Raw genomic sequence first — 22,308 nt, forward strand, 5'->3', positions numbered from 1 at the left:
GAATTGGTTTTTATGACTTTACATTTATTATATGTCTATAAATAGTGAAAGTTTAGCACTGTTGCCCAGGAGTGGCCAACCTGGAAAGATGACTGGAGCCAGCTAGATTAGCATGTATCTAGTGTTATTAGCTCTATAATATTCAGTTTAGATTTATTGTAGTTTTAACGATACTGAGGTACACAGCTTCTTCGCTGGTTTCAGTCTCTGGTCAATGATCGTTCCATCTGACTGGATGAAATCCGACAGTCCCATTTTACCTGATTTTAACCATGATCCATGATGATATGGAAAAATAGATGTGAATGGCAAAATCAAATCGGTGCATGCTAATGTTGGTTCGCACTAGCAACCTGCTGGTAACTAGTTAATTATGTTTAAGCCTATGTTAATTATAAATAAATTATGCTAAAGTCTATGAAGTCCCATTACAGTAACCACCTGTTTGAATGTAAATAGGGACATAACTTCACATACAGTCCAGTGCAGCCCACAATAGTCTAATCTGTTCCACCACAGTTTCATAATGAAACAAAAACATTCTCAAAACTTCTCATAATAACATAAAAGGTCTCTAACATTTTTTGCGCTATTGCTTTGGCTAAGTATCTGTCAAATGAACTAAAATTGAAAGCGCAATATGGCTTTGTGCCCTTATCAAATTGCAAGAGACTGCAATTTAATTAAATATATAGGCCTATAATAAGTATAAATAAGTAAAAGTAGAAGTTTACTTCTACTTTTTTCTAGTTTACTCAGTAAATTTTAAATGAGCTACTTTTTACTTTTACTTGAGTACATATTTATACCAGTGATTTACTTACTAGTACTTTAGTAAAGGTTCATCAGAGTAATCAAAGTAGACCACCTCTGACCTTACCTTAACTGGCTTGATGAGTTGGTTGGCAAACGGTTTCGGTTTTTCCTGAGTAAGAGGCGCCACGTCTTCTTTTTTAATGCTATGTTTTTGCTCAGATTGCAATACCAAATTTTACATGCAAAGCACCACTAACCATACTGGAGTGGGCCTATCACGTGCACCTCTCTCTCTCCAAGGGGCGGCTGTGGCTCAGGAGGTAGAGCGGGTTGGCGGTTCAATCCCTGGCTCCCCCTGGTTGCGTGTCAAAATGTCCAAATGTCCCGATTTGCCCCTGGCGGCTGTTCCACCAGTGTATGAATGAGTGTGAATGTTCTTTTCCATTTGAGCACTTAGGCTCAGTGCATGAATGTGTATGACTGGTGAATGCAGATGTAGAAGACTACAAAGACGCTATACAAATACAGAGCATTTGCAATAAAAACAATAACTATGGTCATATGCTTTTTGGCTTTTTCCCCTCTCCTTTATTGAGTTATATCTCTTTTTTGTGCATGTAACAGGTTTGCAAAGTGAAAAAGCCCAAAGTCCAGCCCAAAGGGAGTTCCCATCTCCCACAGAAAACATCACTTTCATCCCTGTGACGTCACAGGGATAAAAGCAAAATGGGTGTCAAAAACCCTCGCCAAGCGGCTACACCAACACACCCTCAAACACGGGTGGAAAAACAGTGAGCTGCAGCACACACCTCTCCTCTCCCTTCCAAACACTAGCTACCCTCCAGGCAGTCACTGGACATAAAGTTGTTACTGTGATGTAGAGACGGAGCTCAGTTAAAACTTTATGCTCCAGTCCATGTAACTAGATGCAAGATGTATCACTCCATAGCTAAAACAAAGCCTTCAACACAGGCTGAAAAGAGGAGCTGCAGCAATGTGCAGTATGACAAAAATGTGGTGTTTTTTGAAAACCATGTAAACGTGTTTTGGTAAAATCCCTAAATAAGATTTTGAACCTGAAAATTAGCATAAAATGACCTCCCTAAGTAAAAATACGATGAACTTACTTGAACTGTTTTGACTTGATTACAGAGTTGCTTATTCTGTGTATTCTTTCAATTTGTTTGTCCTCATATTTAGATCAACAAGGATAGTGTCTTCCTTTAACTTAGTTATTATTCACGCCACCACTTTTCAATGTTTCTCTCAATAAACACTGAATCTGCATTGGCTCCCCCCCATTATAATGGCGTGAACTTATAATAATGAGAAAATCATGCTGTCATTTCTCTTTATATTATAATCACAAGTGTAATAAAAACTAATGACAAAGTCCAGCTTCCCTTTTGGTGGTAATGTCTTCTTTCTGTGATCCTATTGCAGTGGTGTAGTCAATGAAGGTGAAACAAATGCAGCAGCATTCACTGCTTGTCATCTCTATTTCCATAAGATTTACATTTTGTATAGTAAGCAAGTGTGTATCCAAAAGATTGAGACAAGAATGTCTAGTTCCCCCACTTTTTTCTTTTCCAATTTTATCCTCGGTTTATCTTAAATGTATGCAGGGGAGAAACCAAATAAGTTTATAAAATAGATACACATCTGAACGCCTTTCTTGTTCAGACAGCAATGTAAAAATCTGTGAGCTGTGCCATGAACGGTTAAGAATGGGATTTACTGAACCTGTAAATCCTGAATCTCTTAAGTGAAAAGGTTTTGCCATCTTACTTTGAACTGTCAAGACATATCTTGCAGTTAATCAAATTCAAATTTGGCATTGGGGGAAATACCTAACAAGATTACTGCAAGTGAATTAGCATATGTTTGTGCTAAGTATTTGTTGATATCTTCGCAGCAGCCTACATTTATATTAACACACACACTTGGCCTCTCCCCTTAATGCTCTCTTCCTGTCAGGTCATGTGTAGTTTCAGAGATTATCATCTTTATTAGACGGTATTCTGATGTTGCCAATATTTACCCAGAAACCTTATGAGATTTCTCAAAGGGGCAGTGGATGCCCAATGGTTTTAGAAATGGTTATTGCAACATTTTCAGCAAGACTGTCCTCACCATTACAACCACAGCAATTGTCATTGGAAGCCTAAAATGGCCGCTTAGCGTGACATTTCTCAAATGTCGAAAAGCCTTGTAGCCCTGGAAGTGGCACAGTTCACCCACATGTGCTCTGGAAACAGGTAGTGCTAGAAGCCTGCTTAAATATAGTGATGGGCAAAATGATTCTTTTTAGTGTGTAAATTTTAGAATCAGGTCATAAAAAAGATTAATTCACCAAATTATTCAGTGCTTCAGCAGAGCTCTCACTGCGTAGTCCCACGCACTGAACCACTAACAAAGGTTCAGTTCAGCTCCCTAACAAGAGAACTGAGGACGGTCTTTGTCCAAGTAAATCCTCAGCTCTTTGGCTTATCCTTCACAAACATACTATCTGCAAAATGAAAGCTGCTATAACAAAGTCTTACACTAGTATGTACTAATAATACACGCATCAAAATCGTAGAAGGAAGTGCAGGGATCGGACTGAGTCAGGCACAGGCAGCCAGCTAATGTAGCAGAAACACGGATCTGCTGCTGTTTGCTTCGTAATGTTCAATTTCAATCCAATCCATTTTATTTATATACCACAATTTAAAAAAACAACAAGGTTACCAAAGTGCTTTAAAAATATAAAATTTACTTGCAATAAACTTATTGCCATTTTACCCATACCCCATAGGTACACAGCTTCTCCACCGTCTCATTTGCTGTCACTTCCTTGACCCACATAATATACAGCATTGAAACACAACAGTGCAGGACAACAACACAGTGGAAGACCCACTCACTACAGTAATGTTACTTACAACAGTCTGTTATAAAATGTAATTACAATCTCATTTATTATATTAAGTCTAGCTCACTAACCGTTTCATTTTAATCCAAAACATTTAGCTGTGCTCACATTGCTGAGCCTCCGGTGAAAGATATACAAATAGTATTGTTAGTTATTGAAAAACAGGTAGGCGAGCTAACCCCGATGTATCACGTTGACTAAATGCAATCAGTGTAACATTATCACGTAATGAGCGAGCATGGATTAGTTCAACCTCAAGCTGATAAAAATATTACTGTAACATTGCAGTGGGAGTTTACCTGAGTTTCCAGCATGTTGTGTGACGCTGTGTCCCAGTGAGTCTGTAACAGCTGCTTTCACACTCTTATTTTCCAGGAGGATAGTGCCAGTATGCCGGCTGCACTGTATGAAAGGTAACGTTACGGAGCCGGAAAGGGGGTTTGATTTGATCTTCCTCTGAGCTGGGAATGATGAAGTAACAGAGCTGGAACATGTCTGTATGAAAAGCCACAGCGGCATGCCGGTGTTTCCGCGTTGAGTGTGTGATCTCTGTATGAAAGCGGTTGTGTTTGCGGATTGTGCTCGCTCATGAGTTCGAGCCGAGCACGGGTATGAGCCTGGCTGCAACAGTGAAAAAAGTTCTCGGGGTCAGCAAGTAGTAAGTAAAAAAGTTGAAGTAGGAGTACTCAAGATGAGATTATAAACTTGATCGCTCTTGTACGCTAGTAATGTGCTTAGCGCGTCATTAAAGTGGGGTGGCTGCGGCTCAGTAGCGCAGGTTCCCCACTAATCGGAAGGTCGGTGATTCGAGCCCCGGCTCCTCCAGTCTGCATGTCTAAGTGTCCTTGGGCAAGATACTGAACCCCAAATTGCTCCTGAAGGCTGTGCCGTCAGTGTATGTATGTGCGTGAATGTTTGGCCCTTTCTGATGTGCAGTCGGCACCTTGCATGTAAGCCATTGTCATCAGTGTATAAATGTGTGTGCCATGCAGTGTAAGCAAGGCACTATAAAAGAACAGTCCATTTACTATTTGCTCACAGAAAATAAAACTGAAGTGGCTTTCATAGATTCATAAAACACCGTCATTTCTCTTAGCTTTTAGAGTTTGTTTTTTTTCAATTTCTTTAGCAGCTATATGAATAGGTTTTAAAAGCACAGTCTTCGCTAGGGGCTTTTGGTGCTAGGTAGGAGGTGTAAGTGGTAGTGGTAAGTTAAATTGCTTTGTGAATATGGAAAATAAGAGAGCAAAACGATGTAGTATATCTAGAAAAGCATTGCAACAAAAGAATCAACAATGGTACAGCAAAAATATAACAACAATACTATGGCTTACCAGTGCCTGCCCATTGCCTGACATGACACATCCATTGCTGTACTGTCTCTAAATAAAGGCTGAGGCCCTTTCTGAGATCCTCAAGACTGGCAGTTTCTATAGCATTTAGCATGAGTATCAAACAGTTTCACACAATACCCAGCCCTTGGGAGTGGTATATCTAGAGTGGCCCTTGGCTACACTCAAGGGACTTGAGTAAGGCACTGGACACCCAGAGAGTAGTACTTAAATTTAGTCCATCATGTCCTCTGCCCTCTGAAAAGAAAGACATGATCTGTCAGTAACTGTCCTTATTCAAGAAGAACAAATGAAAATGTGTTTTTCCTTGTGTAAACAAACTTCAAGCAGTCCTCTTGTAGGTTCCAAATGTTTTTGTCATAAGCAGATACTGCTGCACTTATGCAAAGATGGGAAACACTTTACTGTGAAGATTTGGTATTTCCATCTCATGGCCATTCAATAAAATGTCAGATTTGCAGTGTGTGACAGCTCCTTCTGAACAAACATGGGGAAGGCATAGATTTCACCACAGTAGTGGTTTTAAGCTCTCAACATGTGTCCATGCCTGCACACAGCAATTTCCAAGCCCTCTTCATCCACCTTGGCCCTGGATTTCTGTGACGTTTCCCTTCCTGCTATTAATGATGCTGCTCCACATGCTGCATGGCCAGATCACTGAAGATTATATATTCAATATCTTGAAATAGTAACATTATCCTGTCTGTAGATACAGCTAGCATGTCCAGTGTGCATGTTGGGCATACAAAAGGCTTCAGAAGGTATAGTTCTTCCTTCAAACTGCAGTGTACAAATTCACGAAAGCTTTGGTGGAATGTATCACCACAAAAAGTAAAAGAATATGGATTAAGTTAAGTTAAGGGAATAGACCACAGAACTATTTTTTTATTTTCTTTTACCCTTCCAGTACGAGAAGCTTGGTGTTCAAGCATTCTGGACTTATGTTCAGATGATGAAAACATATCAAATGTGTACAGCGTTTAGCAGCTGGTTGTTTCTGGCCAGTATCTGTATGCCAGTAGGTACCACTGATAAATTGTGTCCACTGATAAATGGTGTCCACTAGCTAGGGCTAGACAGTCAGTGCACAGATGGCAGACACAGTGTGTATGGTCCTGAAGAGAAAAAGAAACCCTGTAAGACATTTATTTTGAAATGACTGTATATTAAACATAACTCAGTACGTGGATAATAATAGTAAACCACTGCTGTAATAGACTTCACACCTGGCTTTGATGGGATAATGGCCCTTTCAGACAATGCAACAACAGCACCACTGTGCTCTGATGCCCATTACTTCCCGTGGCTTGCAGCGCGCTACAACACATATTTATTGCTTGCGTGCTGTGACGAATACTTGTGTGGCCAATAGAAATGAGGCAGCCAGCCAGGCATGGAAAGCAAAATTGAGAAGAAGCTGATTTTGTATGTGTCTGAATTCCCTGAATTTGTACAACATAAGTTAAAGCTTGATTTCAGAAAGGCCTATTTTGGAAACACATTTTAGTAGGCATATCAGGTTTAACAGGTAGTTTGTAGGAAGGCAACATTCACAGCCTATATTTAGGCTATGACTTGGTGCCTAGACCTGCCAACAAATGCCTATTGTTAGAAGAAAACAAAACAACCAATATTTCCTTATACGTGTACACCACTACTGACTCATAGACCACTACTGAACTCAATTTTACCGGGTCCCTCAGCATCACCTGCCCCGCCAATCTCCCGCTTCTCTCTCCTAAAATATCTTCCAATATCGATCTGGTCAATGAATTGAAGGATATACCCGTACAACAGTATTAACAGGGATGCTATGACATTTATTTCACTGACAACAACAATCTAACGACTTAGACAAAGGTCTAACGACTTCCATGGTCCTGAGGCCTACTGGTATATTAAGCTTTAGTATGTAAAAGTTGTATAACTCACAATCTCATAATTTGTATAAAGCTATTTGAATTGAATTGAGAGATAGATTGAATATGACTTTTTAAACATTTGACACAAATCTGTAGACATCAAAATTGGATGCATTTCTTCTATGGTATGCGGAAGGGATGGCACCACAGGACGCAGCAGAGAAATTACCCTATCAACACACACTAAGATTCTTTGTTGACCATGAGCTGGCAACTCTGGTTTTAATCTTAGAACAGTAGCCCGGACTGTTCATTGTAATTTATGACTAGATATCAAGACTGTAGACAGGATTACTTTACTTAGGGGCAACACTAAAAAGGCATTTATTGTCCACCAAAGCGTCTTTTTGTCTGGCAGAAAAGCACTGGCAGGGCGCTGGGGGAGCACTGGGATAAAACACTAGTGTGGTGAGAGAAAAGAAATGCTGCAAGATGGTTTTGTTTCTATGACAACAATATCTTTAAACTTTTTAATGACCAGACAACAAGCTTAGGGTGATAAAAGCACAACACTCACCAGCAACATTCAGTGTCAGGCCACAAATGGGCTTTTCTGTTATGATTGTTTCTGTCTGACAATCATAAAGCTCAGGATAATGAGACAGGGCCAGAATGATCAACTGTAAAAGAAGTGGATGTGGATATCACCCACTGGCTTGTGGACAAGCGTTTTGAATAATAAAGTTTTGCATTTTGGTTGTTACCTTCTCTTAAAGTCCAATGATTTAGTAACCAAAAACAAGCACACTTACAAAAAGTGGTCCAAAAGTAAATCCAAAGGCAAGATGAAACAATAATCCACAAGCAGGCCAGGCAGACAGGAACATGAGTCTGAGATGAACACAGGTTACAGAGCATCCACAAGCAACAAGCAATTAACTACAATGATCCCACACTGACTGAACAGAACACAAACATTAAATTACACTAAAACATGGAGACATAGGACTAAGGACTCGAACAGGTAAAAGAACTTGCCTAAACAAAACCCTAAACAAGAAAAGATCAAATAATGAAACACAGAAATACACAGACCAGGAATAACACTAACATGAACTAAAGCACAGAACTAAGAACTAAGGCACTGGACTTAGAACTGAGGCAAAGAACTAAAATGCAGGACTAAGACCTAAGATAAAAGACAAGACAGATACAAAGTAAACCTAAACATGCAAATGAATAAAATAATAAACAAGGCTACACAGAGAAACACAGAACCAAAAACAGACTTAAACAGGTTCAACAAAACAAAGAGCAAACATGGGCAAAACAGTAGAACACAAGACACGGAACCAAAACAAGACCAGAATCCTTAACTCATAACACCTTCTTTTTTTGGAACCAGAAGTGCCTATATTTAGACATGAGGGTGGAGCTAGCTAGCTTGGTTAGAAAGAAATGATTGAAATGGGGCTTTTTACTAATATGTGTCATTAATTAACTAAGCCAGTGATGTTTGTAGTTTGTGTTCTGTTTATTAGTCTTCCAATCATCCCCTTTTCTTTAAAGTTACTATGTGCAAGATATGGCCAGAATGTGAAGTAGTAACAGCTATGACGTTATTTCAAAGACATCTATGTGTCGTGTTGCAGAGATATCTACTGAAGTGAGCATGCTAACCAGCTAGCTCTGGTCCATACTGTGTTGTAACACCCCCCCCCCCCCCCCCCCCCACACACACACACACACACACACACACCCAGTTTCAGGTGGGGGATGTGTGCAAGCTGCGAGTTTGTGTTATGATTCACAGAGTTAGAACCCCGAAGCAGACTCGAATTCCAAATGTAACACAACAAAAGAGTATATATTGTAAACAGGGGTGAAAGGAGGAGATGGATGGTGATGTGGCGATCTTGCTGAAGAAAGCAGAGGGCAGAGGGTGAGGAGTAATGGCGGTTGGTAACCAGAGCAGGCAGAGAAAATGAATGAGGCTGGCGTGGCTGGTTTGGCGTGGCTGGCAGAGAGCGCGCTGGCAGGCAGGCAGTTAGAGGAATGGAATCCTGAGGCACAAGGAAAACAGAGTTACGCAGAGAAGCAAACAAACAACAATAAAGAAGAATACTACAGTCTAGTACAAGAACAGGATGGCCTGATGGTACTACCCCAGTAGCTGACTAAATGATCTGGCAAAGAGTAACTGAAAGACTGGGGTTGATATATAAACAGGGCTGATGAGTTGAGCTGAAGCAGGTGTGTGTCAGACTCCGCAAGATAGACGAAACACACAAGAGACTGGGGGAGGGGACAACACAGGAGACAAACTGAAGTCACGGCATCAACTTAGATGTGAAAAATATTCTGGCTGCACACACTCACGCTGATGCACGACCTCCCTTTTGCTCCTCTCCCACTTGATGCCTCACCTGTCTCTGCTTGAACCAGCTGTGTGTTGGTCTGGTTGGAGCCACTAGAAATCTTCATGGTGCTGTAATTATTATCGTCAAACTGGGCTCCGCCGGTCTTGGAGGCTGTGTTGGGTCACGTTGTCCACTCGCCGGGGCCAGTGGGACTGCTAAGTTAGCTGCACAGTTAACTGAGCTGACTAGCTAATGGCAGTTGGCAGATGTTATGGCCTAATAGGTGATATGAATACGACGGTTGGAGAGTAGTCTCAGTTCCAACACATTGTACCTTTAATCTGTCTGTCTTTTTCTCTGATTCACCATTTCTCTCTCTGCTCTGATTCTCTCTCCTGATTATGACACTGTTTGTGCTGCCACACCAAGCGTGCCGATAATATGTAATAATGAAAAGAATGGAGATTGAAAAGGAGCCTTTGTGATCTTTTGTGTTATCACGATCCGTTTCACCTTAAACATTTTGTGACAATAACGCAGTCATCCTAACACCCCTCTGAAGTGCAATTTTAAAACAAACCTATCCAATGAGTCTGTTCATAAGTACAGTGTTATAAAAGTCACAAATAAGCTTTCTTATCTCTGAGCATTCTATCAAGCTGAATTATTACTCAACACAGGGGCTCTTAAGGAAAATTTTTAGCCTGTGATTCAAATGAAATTCAGCCTGGGACCAAAACGAACATTTGATTCTGTCGCCTTGATGCTCAGTCTCATTACAACATATTAGATCCCTTATCATGTGGGAGCCCAGCAGAAACTCCAGCTTAGACAGACAATTACTGGATTTATCAATAGGCAAGCCAGCAGGTGAAAGGGAGTTTGAAGTGAATGCATTTGCGTTGCACAACAGTCTCAAGGTGAAATTCCATCCCAAAAACACATTACACCTTACTCCCATGATTAAACTTTGTGTGGATGAAAAAATATCATAATAAACAAACATAATCAAGCTTGTGAATTGAAGGTTGCTGGGATGAATGGAAAAGGTGCCAAAGGTGCCAATGAGCAAGACACCAACAGACTTGCTCAGCATCTGCCTCTACTTGACTTTTTGTTGTACATGAGTTCAATCATGACTGATCTTACCAATGTCTAGGCATGTGTAGGAGTTCTCACAAATGCTAGTTTTTTAAAGTTAAATGAACTTCTGAAATAAACAAAAGATCTGCAATCTAACTGTCTACACACATGCAAGTCCCAATTTACAGGGGACCGAAGAGATAATGATTTGCTCAAAAAGGAAATATTGCTGTAATACTTTCTCTGCAAACTATAATTTCAGACAGCCAACTCATGTGGAATGTCTTGTTACAGTATGTGAATGTAGAAAATGTTTGGGGTCTAGGCTCAGACTTTTTCAGAAAACGCTGCTTCTTAAAACTCATTCTCAGGATCTACAATATGAACAACAGCTGTTCTGTGGATCAAGGTTATTTATGTTCTGTCTCAGTTTCTCCACCTGTACTGTAAGTCTGAGTTGAGATCAAAAATGAAATTTTTGCGCACCTGCCAGCAGACACTTTTGTGTGTTGTTCTTAAAGGTCCCATATTATGCACAAAATCAACTTCATCATTTCTTTTCAAGCTAAATGTATGTCCCCAGCGTGTCTGAAGACCCCAAACTGTGAGATGTTCAGTCTTTCAGTAAATGTGTTTGGTTTGGTTCCCTGCTTGAGGACCAACCCCAGCCCACTGAACACATACTGAATACATCGCTCTCAGCCCCACCGTCAAACACAACACCAAGTGGTCATTCAGTTGCTGAGCTAGAGCTGGAGGTTGTTTTCAGTATGTTTCACAGAAAGTGCTTTTACAGTTATGAAGGAAAGGTCAATATTTTCTGGTTTTCCCTCTGATTTCCCCCTGATGGACAGATAACTTGTTGCTAACAGTAACAGTTAGCAGCTGCTATCAGCTGGCTCTGCACTCAGTACACTCCCAAAATAAAATTACCTGAAAACGAGCATAATATGAGATATTTTATACTACTTTATTTAATCATGTTCAATATGTGTGTACGCAGATTCTGCAGCAAGTACCACTTTTGTCCATTCATATCTAAAACCTTCACAATAAAAGTGAAGAGTGTTATTTCAAATACTTAATATATTAGTAAGTTTGCAACATGACATGTTGATTAATAAACAACACATAATAAATACATTCTGTTTCATTGTTTTGATGAAACAGAATGTCATGGTAATGATTTTCTCCTTTTCAAAAATCATTCTTTTGAGAGATTAACAAAACCTTATCCTCTGTGACAGTCACACAGTGAACCCCCGCATGGCGGCTACACTCGCAGTAATATGTCAAAACCATTAAAACAGCAATCCTTCAATCCTTCTATTTAAGAGTTTTCCCTCTGTGTGTTTCTGCAGCAGATCAACCAGCTCCACCACTCCCAACTCTCATCTTATCCACTTCTTCATTACCTCAGTTTGACCCAACACCTCTCGCTGTGTCCCTCCCAAACACACTACTACACACATATACAGTCATGTATCGAGTTTAAATGAAAGAAGGGCAGACCCGTAGGTAAAATGTAAATAACAAATGAGCAGAAACTAAAAATAGATGTTGTGAGCCTATTGCATATGCTCTAAAGTTTTTGTCAACACAACAATCTGTCAAAGTTCACCCTCACATTTTTTTCGAAGGGCTAGTTAGCAAACTAGTGTAGCTGATGAGCTACCAGTTAACACACCAGCGAGCAGGGAACATGCTAGCTCGTGAACTTAGCAAGCTTGGCAGCTCAGTTGGTAACAGATAATACGTGAACATAGTTTAATCAAGAGACGTATTTGTACCATCAGCTGCTGTCTACATGATGTTTCTAGAAAAACAACGTTGATGATAAAAGCAGATGGTGCAACATAGGGAACTAATCCAGGTTGTAGTCAAAAATAAAAAGCTGCCATCATTTTGTTGGTTTTAATAGATGGCTAGATGTGGTTTTGGGGCTGTGCTCCACATGCAGCAACATAATGTTGCTTGAAACTTGAGTTGCAAGCTAGCCAACAAAGCTAATCAGCAACCAACAAGAGCACTAACAGTAATGTTACAGATGTCTGAGTGTTATCTAGTTAGTTTGCTAACATCAATTCGAGAGTTATAGCTAGTGGCTAAACCGCTGTCAAGTAAGCACACCAGCACAAGACACAGCAAGCCAGCTACTGACTAGTCCAACGGAAGGAAGACCAGCTCGCCATCTGTCCTGCATCCTTTCAGCTGTTTTAGCTCACACCAATGAGTAAAAGCTGATGTCTTCTTGGTCTCTTCGCAGCCTCTGACATTATATCACACTGAGAATACCGATCTAGCTTCTTCCAGATCGGCATTGATAGTGACATCATTCACCATGATCACAAATCAGTGTACCATCAAAATGATTTTGAAGCTGTTTAAGATAACAAAAAATACTACATAGCTTATGTTGCTTTGTGGCATCTCTAATTCCCCTGCAGCCTACCTGACCATTCCAGTGTCGATGTCTGTGACCAAGCCATCCCCGTGTGAGACAACAGAACCAACATTCTTGGAAACTGAAACAACAACTGCCCCCCTGGCTGAGAAAACTGCAGTTGTGTAGAATGTTGCAGCCCAGTTGGAGGAGAAGGATCCAAAAGATGTGGACATCCAGCCTGATGTCCTTTGTTTAACTATAATTATGTCGGCCTTTATCTGTTGCTGCTCTATTATTTCAAATGAATGAATTTTCTTTACTGTCAGCAGGACCTGGAGCTGAGGCACTGCAGTCAGTGGCAATGGACACATCCAAGTCTAGTGTGAATAAAGGCTGCCAGCCAAGTTCAGACCTACACTAGTCCCTACACTACTGGTCAAGAGTCAGAATCAACGTACCTATTTGTTTGTATTAGCTTACTACTTGTCCTGCACAATGGGGGTGATTGGATGAACCTAAACACTGTCACATGCAATATAAAATCCCTGAATATTCAGCACTATAGCTGCATGGAGTCAGCCATGGTTATAACCACCAGGTGGAGCCACCATTACAACACATCATCAGTTTGGGTGTTTCTGCCTTTTATCACAAGACACGTTCTGTTGAGGCAGGCCCTATTAGTCCTTGTTGTGTGTCTCATGGTTGGCTTGTGGTCTAGTGGTGGGAGCCCAGGTTGGATCTTTCCTCTTTAGCCACAGTCAGAGACTGCTCCTTTCTGCTGTGTTGGCCAGGGCTTTGATTGCTGTTCTCTGGCCCTGTCCTCTGACAACTATTTCTCAAATTTCTTTGGGAATTTGTCCTGGGTTTTTATAGGCAGGACATTGTTGGTTACTTTCTTGGTCTCCGGGACCCGCTAGCTTCTTCCTGGCGCCGCACCTCCTCCACCACCAGCAGTCAGTGTTCAGCTGCCGTAGCCTCTTGCCATGTGGGATGCTTTTCTCCCAGGCCAAATCCTCCTCTGCCTCACTGGACATGGCGCACGATGTCCCCGTGTTGGAGGGCAGTTTTTGCATCAGCTACTTCTGTGGTTGGGGCCCATTTTTTCCCGGTGACCAGGATTGGTGCAACACCTCTTAGGATTCTGTAACTGTCATGTGTAGTCAAGACTGTATGCTCTTTATAAGTAAGAATTAACAAGAAAAATTCACCAACACTGAAACTTTTGTGAAAGATTTGTGCGGGTTTACTTTGCCCCTGAGAACAGATCCAGAGATCTATTGATATTGAGTGATTTAAATGCTAGTGTGATCAGGCTTTAACAGCACTTATGTTTTATAGTTACATATTAATAAAATAGAGATTTAAATCAACCTTAAAATGCTGATATAGCTCTTGCTCTTTCTTCTACTTCATCTCTCTCACACAAACACACAGACGCTTCAGGTACAGTCGTCCTCAGTGGCCTGTGATTGACTTGACAAATGTGCTGTGGAGCTCTGACAACATATACCCACCTGGTCTCATGTAGAAACCTCCAGGCTTTTCCCTTCAACACTTCATCTCCACATCAATCATCGTGCTGGCCATCATTCTTAATAAAAGAAATAAACACATAAAAAGCTGAATGCCACTTTCATCATTTTGTGCATCATCCTTTATCATCATTACCATCACTGATATAATTAGGATAACATATTTACAGTGGGAATTAACTCACAAATATGTTACAGAGTAGTAGTTTAAATCCTTTAATAAGTGTGTGCTGTGAAACGTCATGTTTCTACTACAATATTCTTTCCAACTCAGGGAATATCACCAGAGTCGGACCGGCCCTGTCAGAACCTGAAATTGAGAAAATCATCCCCATCTTTGTGTCGTCCCACCGGACCTGCTGTCACGGCCTGTCGTCATGCTTCAGTCAGGCTGCAGTAAAGGCTCGAATATACTCTGGAGCGGACGCACACATGGACAGCTGCGGACCCCACGGGTGCAGACTATTTCTGTTCATACTACGCCACAGACGATTTTTTCCGTCACGCGGACTCTTGCGGACGCGGAAAGTATAATCTTTGCTTAAAGGCTTGAAAATACTCTGAAGCGGACTCGCACACGGACAGCTGAGGACCCAGCGGACTGCATATGTTTATACCACTTAATGGAGTCACCTTGGCGGACTCGTTCCACACACGCAGTAGATCGGTTGGTGATTTGGTAGCGTAGTCGGCGTGTGGACAGGTCCACGCGGCCATAAAAAAGGGGAGGTACGTCCGCACAGACCCTATGCGTACCCCCTCTGATAACGTTTTTTCGCCAAGCGGACCCTAGCGGATGCGGAAAGTATAATCCTTGCTTAAGACTACTGCAGCTCCTGTGAACACAGCCTCCAGGCTCCTACTGACTGCTTTCATAGAGCTGAATTAAGGTACTCCTTCACAAATCGCAAATCAGGCGTGCCATGGTGTTGCTTTAAGTTCCATAAGGGAATTGCTTTGGCCATTAGGCACCACGGCTGCAGCCCATAGGTCATCGGAGGACTGCTGTCTGTTCTTTAAACTCACGCTGAAAGGTGATGGGTCTTCAAGCGTGGAGGAGAGAAAGCTTTAGAGCGGAAAGGCTTGCCAACATTTACCAGAAGGCCCAAGATCTCATCACAGTCACCTTGGGTCATATCTACTGGTCATGCCAAAACTAAAATAGGTTTTGGGAGTGAGTTTTTGAAGCTTTTAATACAGTATATGCAAGAAACTATTTGAACTTAGTCCCATTTGTTGTTTTCAGGGTGCCCTTTTAGGAGAAAAAATAGCTGCTGTTTCCGCAAATGCCACAAAATACAAGTCACGCCTGCCAGTCCTGGTAGACTGTAAGGATTTTTTCTTAGAAGACATTTTGACATGTCACAGTAGGTAAATCCCAAATGTAAATAATAAATTGAAAGCTGGCTGAATTCCATTTAGTTGCTATAATTACAGGCTCCTGGTATTTTGAATGGTGGATCACTGTCATGTTGTCCTGGGACTTTTGAATAGAACAAAAAAAAAAGAGAGTTAAAGAGTTTTTCTTAATAAAACAAATCACTCCTATCTGGAGATTTTTTTTCTTTAAACTGCAATCATGCCTGTTAGGTTAAACGGGTGAAACAACTTTCTGAACAGATGTGAGAAATATTTACTTACAATTGAAATACTAACCATTATATTAAATAAATATTAATGTTGCCATTGTTAAGGTGTCGATCACAAACCACAGACACAGTTTATTACATAGAATGATTTTTATGACTTAACCTATCTGACACATGAAGTAATGATCAGAAAATACTACTTCTTTTATTGAACCTTTGGGCAAACTAAAAGAACTCTATTTTACATTTAATATTTTTATGTATTATTATTATAAATATTTAGTTTTTCTTGTATATAGCCTACTGTTATGTCTATCATTTTTTTCTCTCAGCAATATTAGAAAGCTGCTCCATTATTTATACCCATCTTTCATTGTTTGGTGTCATTCTCTCTCAGATAATAATTACATGTTTAACTCTATGAACTGGTGTGACACATTTGCCTGAATGTGAGAGTGAAAAATAAAGACAGGAAGACAAGATATTAGGGAAAATAATGAGAGAAACGGAGAGAGCCTGAAAAGAGGCCTTTCCTGCCTCCCAGTGGCGTCATGGGTAAAATAAAACCCTCCTCATAAACTGAGGACCAGAGTGGCAGCAGTAAGATGTATGGAGCTCTGTTACTGTAGTATTACATTTGCACGATAAGGTCACCTCCCCGCTTTGCAGGTTGTCTTATATAATTAGCTTATCTAAATGCTTTTATGCAAATTGGGTTCACGTTAGGCATCAAGGTTTGTAGTGAAGTTAGTAATTGTAAACGGGAGCTAAGGAATGCACTGACATGCAATTTAAATTGTGAAACTAAACATTTAGAAGCGTGAAGTAAGTAAGATAAAGTAGCTGCTTCCAGTTTCAATGCTTTTATTAGTTCTAGAAGGCGGGTTTTCCTCTTCTGAAACAGGCAGACTTATGCTGTAACAGTAACAACAACAATAATAATAATAATAAAAGTAACATTGTGTATATAACAAAAGTGAAAGCAACAAATCTATCACTGTGTTTAAGATACATTTGGATTCGATATGAGGAAATAGGCGATTCAAACTGATCATTTTTCTTACTTTCAAGACCCTGTGTATGTGTGCGAGTGTGTGTGCACTTGTGTTGGTGACGTAACGGCCGCTGGTCTCCTCTCTCTCTCTCTCTCTCTCTTTTTCAGTCACACACACATACACTTACTCACACGAACACACACACGCAAACGCAGTCAGGCAGCAGCAGACGCTCAGTGCTGCTCTCAGTGTGCGGAGCGGAGGAGGAGGACCGACGGCGCAGGCTGTAGTTATGCCTCAGCTCTGGGAATATATATCTCCCCTCGCTCTCTCGCTCTCTCTCTCTCTCCCTCTCTCGCGCGGGCTGCTTCTTCCCCCTTCTTTTCTCCCCTCAGTTCACTTTTGCCCGTCGCCTTTCTTTTGGAGAAGGCGATAAGGAAAGCCGGCCGTGCGTCATGATTCGACTTGGCGCATTATTTCTGGATCTTTAAAAAGTGATTTCTTTTGGCCCGGACTAAAATGAAGCGCTTTTTCTGCGTGAAGGGGAAGAGAGGCAGCGTTTGGTAGCCCGTGTCTCTTGCTGAATGTTTGGCTGCAGCTGCTGGTGATCTGCGTGAAGCCACTGAATAAGGAAAAAGAGGGTTGCAGTAAGCGGCTTTCTCTCCCTCCGATTCTCGTCTGCCTCTGACAATGTGCCAAATCCATCCACCTCACAGGATCCCGTTGATTTGTGATACTTTCGCTTTTTTCCAGCAGGATTGATTTTGAAATTTTTTTTTGGAAAGGGATTTTGGAATTTTTTGGATTCAAAATGAAGGTCAATGGAGAGGTTTGCGCATCTCCCGTGCGTCACGGTCCAATTTTAACACCAAATAACGGTGGTGCGCCTGTTTTCTGCTAGGCTGTGTGCTTGTGTGTGAGAGAGAGTGTTTGTGTGTGTGTGTGTGTGTGTGTGAGCGCCTCTACCTTCTTTCCCCCTCTCCATACTGTGAGAACTCACCCCCTGATTATTATTTTTTTTTGTCCTTCCAAGGCTCATGCTCTAAAGTTAAATGCTGGATCTATATCTCAGCGACCATTTTTGACTGTAAAAATGCTGAGCGGCGTCCTCTTTCTGAGCGTCCTCACGGTCACCAGCCTGTCACCGTCTGAAACGGAAAGCCGCAAAACTTCAGCCTCCAAAGAAATCTGCAAGACCCGCTGCACCTGCGAGGAGCGGGAGAACGTATTAAACATCAACTGTGAGAATAAAGGATTTACCACTGTCAGTCAGTTCCAGGCGCCCCCAAATAAAATCTCCCAGCTTTTTCTAAATGGAAACTTCCTGTCACGGCTCAGCGCCAATGAGTTTGTCAATTATGGCAATGTCACTTCGCTGCATCTTGGGAATAATGGCTTGCAAGAGATCCGAACAGGCGCTTTTAACGGGCTGCGCTTTCTGAAGCGGCTCCACTTGAACAACAATAACCTGGAAGTGATTAAAGAGGACACATTTGCAGGACTTGAGAGTTTGGAGTATTTACAGGCAGACTATAATTATATCAGTGCTATAGAGCCGGGTGCTTTCAGTAAGCTGAATAAGCTCAAAGTGTTGATCCTAAATGACAACCTGCTGTTGTCTTTGCCTCCCAATATTTTCCGCTTTGTGCTCCTCACCCACTTGGATTTACGTGGCAATCGACTCAAGATGATGCCGTTTGCCGGGGTTTTAGAGCACATAGGCGGCATCATGGAGATCCAGCTGGAGGAGAACCCGTGGAATTGCACCTGTGATCTGATTCCCCTCAAATCCTGGTTGGACACAATTTCTGTCTTTGTGGGGGACATAGTGTGTGAGACGCCGTTCAGGCTGCACGGCAAAGACATCACCCAGCTCATCAAGCAGGATCTGTGCCCGCGCAGGAACGCCGGGGAGCGTGTGCACCCTCCCTCTGACTCTCACTTTCAGGGGGCCCTGCCCCCGACCTACCACCCTGGCATGATCACCCCCACCCGTGCCCCGAAAGCTTCCCGCCCACCCAAAATGCGCTACAGGCCCACCCCTCGCATCGGAAAGGACAAACATGTCTTTGGGCCCATAATGGTTTACCAGACGCGCTCCCCTGTGCCCATGTTGTGTCCCAGTGTGTGCGTGTGCACATCACAAAACCCCGACAGTGGATTAAACATCAATTGCCAAGAGCGGAAGCTGCACAACATCAGTGAGCTGAACCCCAAGCCCTCCTACCCAAAGAAACTCCACCTGACCGGTAACTACTTACAAGTGATTTACAGAACTGATCTTACTGAGTACAGCTCACTGGAGCTGCTTCATTTAGGAAATAACAGGATAGCAGTGATTCAAGAAGGTGCATTTGAGAATCTAACAAACCTCAGACGGCTCTATCTGAATGGGAATTACATCGAGTCGCTTTCTCAGTCACTCTTTGCTGGCCTGCAGTCGCTCCAGTATCTGTATTTGGAATACAACATCATCAAAGACATTTTCCCACAAACATTTAACTCTTTGCACAACCTGCAGCTGCTTTTCCTGAACAACAACCTGTTAAGATCGCTCCCTGACAATGTCTTTGGTGGCACGATGCTAACACGACTCAACTTGCGGAATAATCATTTCTCCTACCTTCCCGTTCGAGGGGTCCTAGACCAGCTTTCTGCCTTCATCCAGATTGACCTGCAGGAGAACCCCTGGGACTGCACCTGTGATATCGTGGCCCTCAAAAACTGGATGGAGCTGTCCAGTACCAGCGTGGTGGTAAACGAAATCACGTGTGATTCTCCCTCCAAGCACGCAGGCCGCCTGCTGCGCTCGCTTCGAAACGAGGCCATCTGCCCTGAGCCCAGCGAGGCGCCGCCACCACAACATGCCCCCCCCACAAAAGCCCCTACAATAATTAGCCCTGGCACTGAAGCTAGCACCCCCTCCTCACCTTCTTTTGCTTTTAGCTCAGTCCACCCCACTGAATCCCGAATCCACACTCCTGAGCTACACCCCGAGGTCCCACTTTCAGTCCTGATCCTTGGGCTTCTTGTTGTTTTCATCCTGTCAGTCTGCTTTGGTGCAGGCCTCTTTGTTTTTGTTCTGAAGCGGCGCAAAGGAGTGGAACATGTCCCCACAGGGGCCAACAACTTAGATCTCAACTCTTTCCAAGTGCAGTATGGCTCCTACACCCCTGAACCGACTCACGATAAGACCTCTGAAAGCCATGTTTACAACTACATCCCCCCACCTGTGGGCTCCATGTGCCAAAACCCTATTTACATGCAGAAGGATGGCGAACAGGTGGCATTTTACCGTAACCTGAAGGAGCTCAGCTTTGGGCCCCTGAACGCAAAGAAGGATGATGTCCTCACCCGCAGCCCAGGGGCTTACACCATCAGCACAATGGATTTTATGGATAAATCTCCGACATCGTGTGGTTTGACCACCCCAGAGCCTCCTGAGATGCTGTATCAAAACTTAGGAGAGAGGCCCAACAAAGAGCTTCCCACAGCTGCAGGCGCCCCTCCTTTCCATTACAACTTTTGCACTTTACCTAAGAGACCTTGTATCGTGCCCCCCTACGAGGCTGCTACGGCCCGGCGGCATGTCACCAACCAGGACAGGTTGAACAAAACTGTGCTGTACGGGACCCCCAGGAAATACTACGGGGCCGAACACCCTCCCAAAAACAATGAGCACCCGCTTCTGCTTCCTGGGAAGCTAAAAACAGAACCAGACTACCTGGAAGTTCTGGAGAAACAGACTGCGATGAGCCAACTGTAAGATAACGTCAGTGACCGACCCCCACCCCAGGTTTTGTGCAGCATTCATAATAATCAAGCAGTTACTGTAATAATAGCCCTCCCTATATATCTATCTTATCTATCTGTGTTCAGACTGGAAGCGAACTGAAGCCTTTGATGATCTTTTTTTCTCTCTTCCTTTTCTTCTCTCTTTTCGTTTTAAAGATGTATAAAAGGAGTATAAGAAATATATTATTATGCAGTTCTATTTTTTCTCCTGGAAGGTATAACTTATTTTTTCTTTTTTTCTGAAAAATGAAATTCCAAAAGACTTTGATGGTGGCAGGAATATAATGGGCAGGACTGTGTACAAATACGGCTTTGTGCTTTTCCTGAAATTGTATTTTATTTTCCCTGTGAAAAACAGAAAAAGTATAAAAGAATTGTTCTTTGTAGAAGAGGAAATGCTACAGAGTGACATTCCTGTACATACTTAGCATACACAGATAAATGGTGAGTGTTAAACCGTAAAACAGAACCTTTTCAAAATCCAACAAGCGGCAAAATCTTACTGTACTTACTCCAGAAAGTGCCTTTGCACTCAACTATTTTATCAACGACGCTCTCTGCAAAATGGAAATGTTCCTCTTCTTTTTTTCTTTTTTTTTTTTGAAAGTGCTGTATTTTAAAGAATCAAACCTTTATGTAAAATAGAAGACTTATTTGTCTGTTTAAAAAGGAAAAAAAAAGACAAAAAAAAATGAAATTGAGACCGGGTGTGAAATAATATATGAGTTACTGACAGGGGGAATCATGTTATTTTGCTTTCAATATGAAGTGTCTTTGGAGATGTACAACGTATAGAGAATATTGTATGCTATAGGAGAGCAATACAGCGCGGCGAAATTGCGCCATTAAACTTTCACTGAAGCACTTTGTCAAGATCCTGAGCTTGGGGTAAATTTTGTTTCGACTGTGCATAATTATTTTTGGATGCTGCGGTGTGCTGTGGTCTGCTCTGGTGTGTGTGTGTGTGTGGGAGCCAGAGAAAATGAAAATAGAGCTGGCCTGCAGCCTCTATCCGCTAAACACGATGGCTCCTCTGATGATTGACGGGGTGGATTTTTTTCGACTCCCTCTCAGTAGATCATTAGCTGCTGCTTCCTTCTTTCTTTCGACCTGACACAGCATTTTAAGGTTTTCTCCAGATTCCCCGCTCTTCCCTCTGAAATCTCCACTCCACCCATCTCGTGGCGCACAGACAAATGTTTCATGGTCAGTATTTTCTCAAGCAGGGATGGGGATGTGTCAAAATATCACTGAGCCATGAGGCATTTTATTGAGCATTTTAATACAGCAGAGAAGAATTATCATCGCTAGAGCAGTTAACTGTAGTAAATTGCCCCTTGTGGACTAGCAGGAAAAGAAAATGCACCTGTTCTGAAAATGTGCAGTATAGAGAAGTGACTCTGCTAGAAACCATGTCTCATGAAATACAGCCTTCCGCAACATCCTGCCGTTTAAACCACTGACGTCACTTATGTAGATTGAAACAAATTTGATATTTTCCAGCAAGTGCTACTTCTTTGGTGGTGGAATCTTACATGATAGAATAATTGCAGGTAGTGCAGCAATTGACAGCCGTGAATTGCTCTTGTGGATAAGCAGCGAAAGGAAACGCAGTCTGCCCCATTAAGAGTCTTAGGAAAAACTGTGTTTCTCAACCTGCCATCTGAAAATGACGGAGTTT

General features: G+C 42.1%; 1 protein-coding gene across 1 annotated transcript; it reads left to right on the top strand.

The window, feature by feature from the left end:
• The first annotated feature begins 17,113 nt into the window (after window positions 1-17,113).
• Window positions 17,114-21,496, top strand: slitrk2 (SLIT and NTRK-like family, member 2). Its single transcript, XM_046031671.1, has one exon. It carries the CDS (start codon window positions 17,926-17,928, stop codon window positions 20,596-20,598), a length of 2,673 nt encoding a protein of 890 aa, XP_045887627.1. The 5' UTR covers window positions 17,114-17,925; the 3' UTR covers window positions 20,599-21,496.
• The last annotated feature ends 812 nt before the right edge of the window (window positions 21,497-22,308 follow it).

The sequence above is a fragment of the Micropterus dolomieu genome, linkage group LG19, assembly GCF_021292245.1.
Source record: "Micropterus dolomieu isolate WLL.071019.BEF.003 ecotype Adirondacks linkage group LG19, ASM2129224v1, whole genome shotgun sequence".
NCBI lineage: Eukaryota > Metazoa > Chordata > Actinopteri > Centrarchiformes > Centrarchidae > Micropterus > Micropterus dolomieu.